General features: G+C 47.3%; 1 protein-coding gene across 1 annotated transcript; it reads left to right on the forward strand.

Annotated features, from left to right (window-relative positions):
- Positions 1–1037: 1037 nt before the first annotated feature.
- TMEM74 (transmembrane protein 74) lies at positions 1038–1988 on the forward strand (the record flags this gene model as incomplete). The annotated part of the gene is made up of 1 exon (XM_080364316.1): positions 1038–1988. The coding sequence occupies one exon, from the start codon at positions 1038–1040 to the stop codon at positions 1986–1988; it is 951 nt and encodes a 316-aa protein (XP_080220442.1).
- Between the last annotated feature and the right edge of the window lie 725 nt (positions 1989–2713).

Below are 2713 nucleotides of genomic sequence, written 5' to 3' on the forward strand. Positions count from 1 at the left end.
ACAGTTGCGTGTGGATCCAGCTACTCCCCGCGCCGGCGGGGATCGCGTTTCCTAGCGCGACCGGTTCCCGCTGAGGTCCCGAGAAGAGCGTGAGTGAGCAGTGTCTGTTATCGATCACGTATATGCTATAGGCGCACATGTGTTTTCTACGCATGCAACACATTTATTGGGCTGCGGGCTTTGCCTAATGACACCGGGCATTCGGCCTCGAGGGGGGATGGGACGCAGAAGGGGGTAATAAGGAATTAATTGCAGATGAGAAGTAATATCCGTCTTTGAGTCATCAGTCTTTGAGGCATAATTTCATTCCAAAAGCTCTTAATCAAACTGGAGATCTGCTATAGGAAAGCACTGCTTTTCCCATAGGATTATCAGATTTTCACTAGAGAATACAGCTCCTGGATTATTGAGCTACATGGGATTTGCGTGCTTCTTTCTAATTAGTCTGTGAATCTGACTTTAAAATTCTTTATTTGGAAGGGGGTGGGGGAGTTCTTGCTTTTAAAAGAGCAGACGTCTCTTTTCTCTGACATTTTACACAGTTATTCTGGTTATCCTGTGCTCTGTGGATGACTTACTGCCTTAATTGGATGCTGGTGTCAAAGGTTGATTAGACTCCCTAATAGATTTTGGATCTGCAAGAGGATTGCAGTTTTAAGTGCGTGGTTAAAACAATCATGTTTGCCATCTCCCCTTGAACAGCTGAGAGGAAGACTGATGTATTACATTTGCGTTATCTTCTGTTCAGTTTATTAATGTATCATCATGAGATTGTCGGGTTTGGTTTTGTTGTTGTTGTTGTTTTTTTCCCCTCTGCTATTTCATTTGCAGACTGAAAAGAAATGAATGTCAGAGAGGATTTGTTTAATCATTTAACAGCTGACACAAGCCATGTCCCTAACAAAACGCTGGTGAAAGAGTAGAAGATTTCCGGGATACAGCAGCTCCGGTACTGTGAAGCCTCTTCAGCGGGTCAGAGGCAGCGTTCACTGAAGGATGCGGTAGCCCAGGAGTCAGGGCTCGCCGGGGCGACGTCAATGGCTTGCATGGAGCTTCTCTACCTGGCCAAGGAGAGCAGGCAGGCACCTCTGGGCTCCGCTGCTGGCTGGAGCCTGCCCTCCCCTCCCTACGAGCAGCAGCATATAGGGGGTGAGGTGGACCCCAGAGCAGCTGCTGCCATGGCAGCCCTGCACTGCGAAAGGCATCGCAAGCCCTTGCAGAGGGGCCATGTGGCTGAGCCCCCCCCAGCACACCAGCCCTCCCCTCCAGGCACCTTGCCTCGGCAGCACCCTGCACCCCCTGACATCTCCCAGCCCTGCCACCTGCCCGAGCACTTACCTGGAGAAGAGGACGGAGGGAAGAAGAAACCCTGCTGCTGTGCCCAGGAACTCGAGACATCATTCACCTACGTGGATGAAAATGTAAACGTGGAGCATGCAAGTCCCCCAAGTCCTACAGGCATCCGCTGCCAGGATGCCCCTCTGCAGCAGCATCCTTGCAGGCAGCCGCCACCTGAGTGGGTGCACGATTCTCCTTCCCTGGTCTCTGAGGAGGATGATGCTGCTTCAGAGGTGGCGGCCGGGAAATCTGTGGACTATGGGTTCATTAGTGCCATTTTGTTCCTGGTTAGTGGCATTTTGCTGGTGATCATTTCCTACGTGGTACCCAGAGACGTGACTGTGGATCCCAACACCGTGGCTGCCCGGGAGATGGAAAGGCTGGAGAACGAGAGCGCCAGGATTGGGGCTCACTTGGACCGCTGTGTTATTGCCGGGCTGTGTCTCTTAACCCTGGGGGGAGTGGTGCTCTCCAGCCTGCTGATGATGTCCATGTGGAAGGGGGAGCTGTACCGGAGGAGCAGGTTTGCGTCCTCCAAGGAGTCTGCAAAGCTCTATGGGTCTTTCAACTTCAGAATGAAGTCTGGTGCAAATGATAATATGCTCGAGCTGTCGTTAGTTGAAGAAGATGTGCTTGCCATAGATAATTAGTGTGGCCATGATTTTTTAAGGCAGTATTTCCACAGGAAAATACATTTCATTAAAGGAAACAGAAGTGGCTAAAGATAGCTGGTGATGCAGTTTGTTTGTCTGACAAGAATGTTGTTTTCTTAAGCTCTATAATCAAATGTTTGCAGTATATGAGCACTTGTTGTAAAGGGAAAATGTGCCAGAGAAAATGCAACAGATATAAAATAATGAAAACCACTGAATAAAAGAGATTTGTGATAAGTAGGTTCCTCAGATACTCCTTTATCCTAATATAAAACATTCCATTGGTGTCTTGCCTGTATAATTTTCTTATTACTCCCTTAAAGAAAAGCAATGACCTTGACACTTTGGAAGCTGTTAATTATTGCAGCCTGCAGGATTATTAACAGTCTACTTTGTAGACTGTTGAAAAGCAGGACCAATAATCAAAGAGCAGGGCTAATATTTAGTTGGGAGAAATGCTTTTTTCTCCTTTAAGATGATTCCTTCTCTTCTATTGAGTGAGAGCTAAGGAAAAATAATACCACTTGGTCATGACTTGCCACAAATCTCCTATATTTTCAACCAGTTGTACAATTAGTGGTGATTATTTAAAATATAAAATAAGAGGCAAAGGGCAGGGAACCATATGGCTCATGGTATTGGTAGGAGACAAAAGGCTCTTTCAGCTTGAGGTCAGTGGCTCCATTTCAGTTCAGGTTAGCAATGATTGATAGTCATTAGCT

Source organism: Nesoenas mayeri, assembly GCF_963082525.1.
Source record: "Nesoenas mayeri genome assembly, chromosome: 2".
Taxonomy (NCBI): Eukaryota; Metazoa; Chordata; class Aves; order Columbiformes; family Columbidae; genus Nesoenas; species Nesoenas mayeri.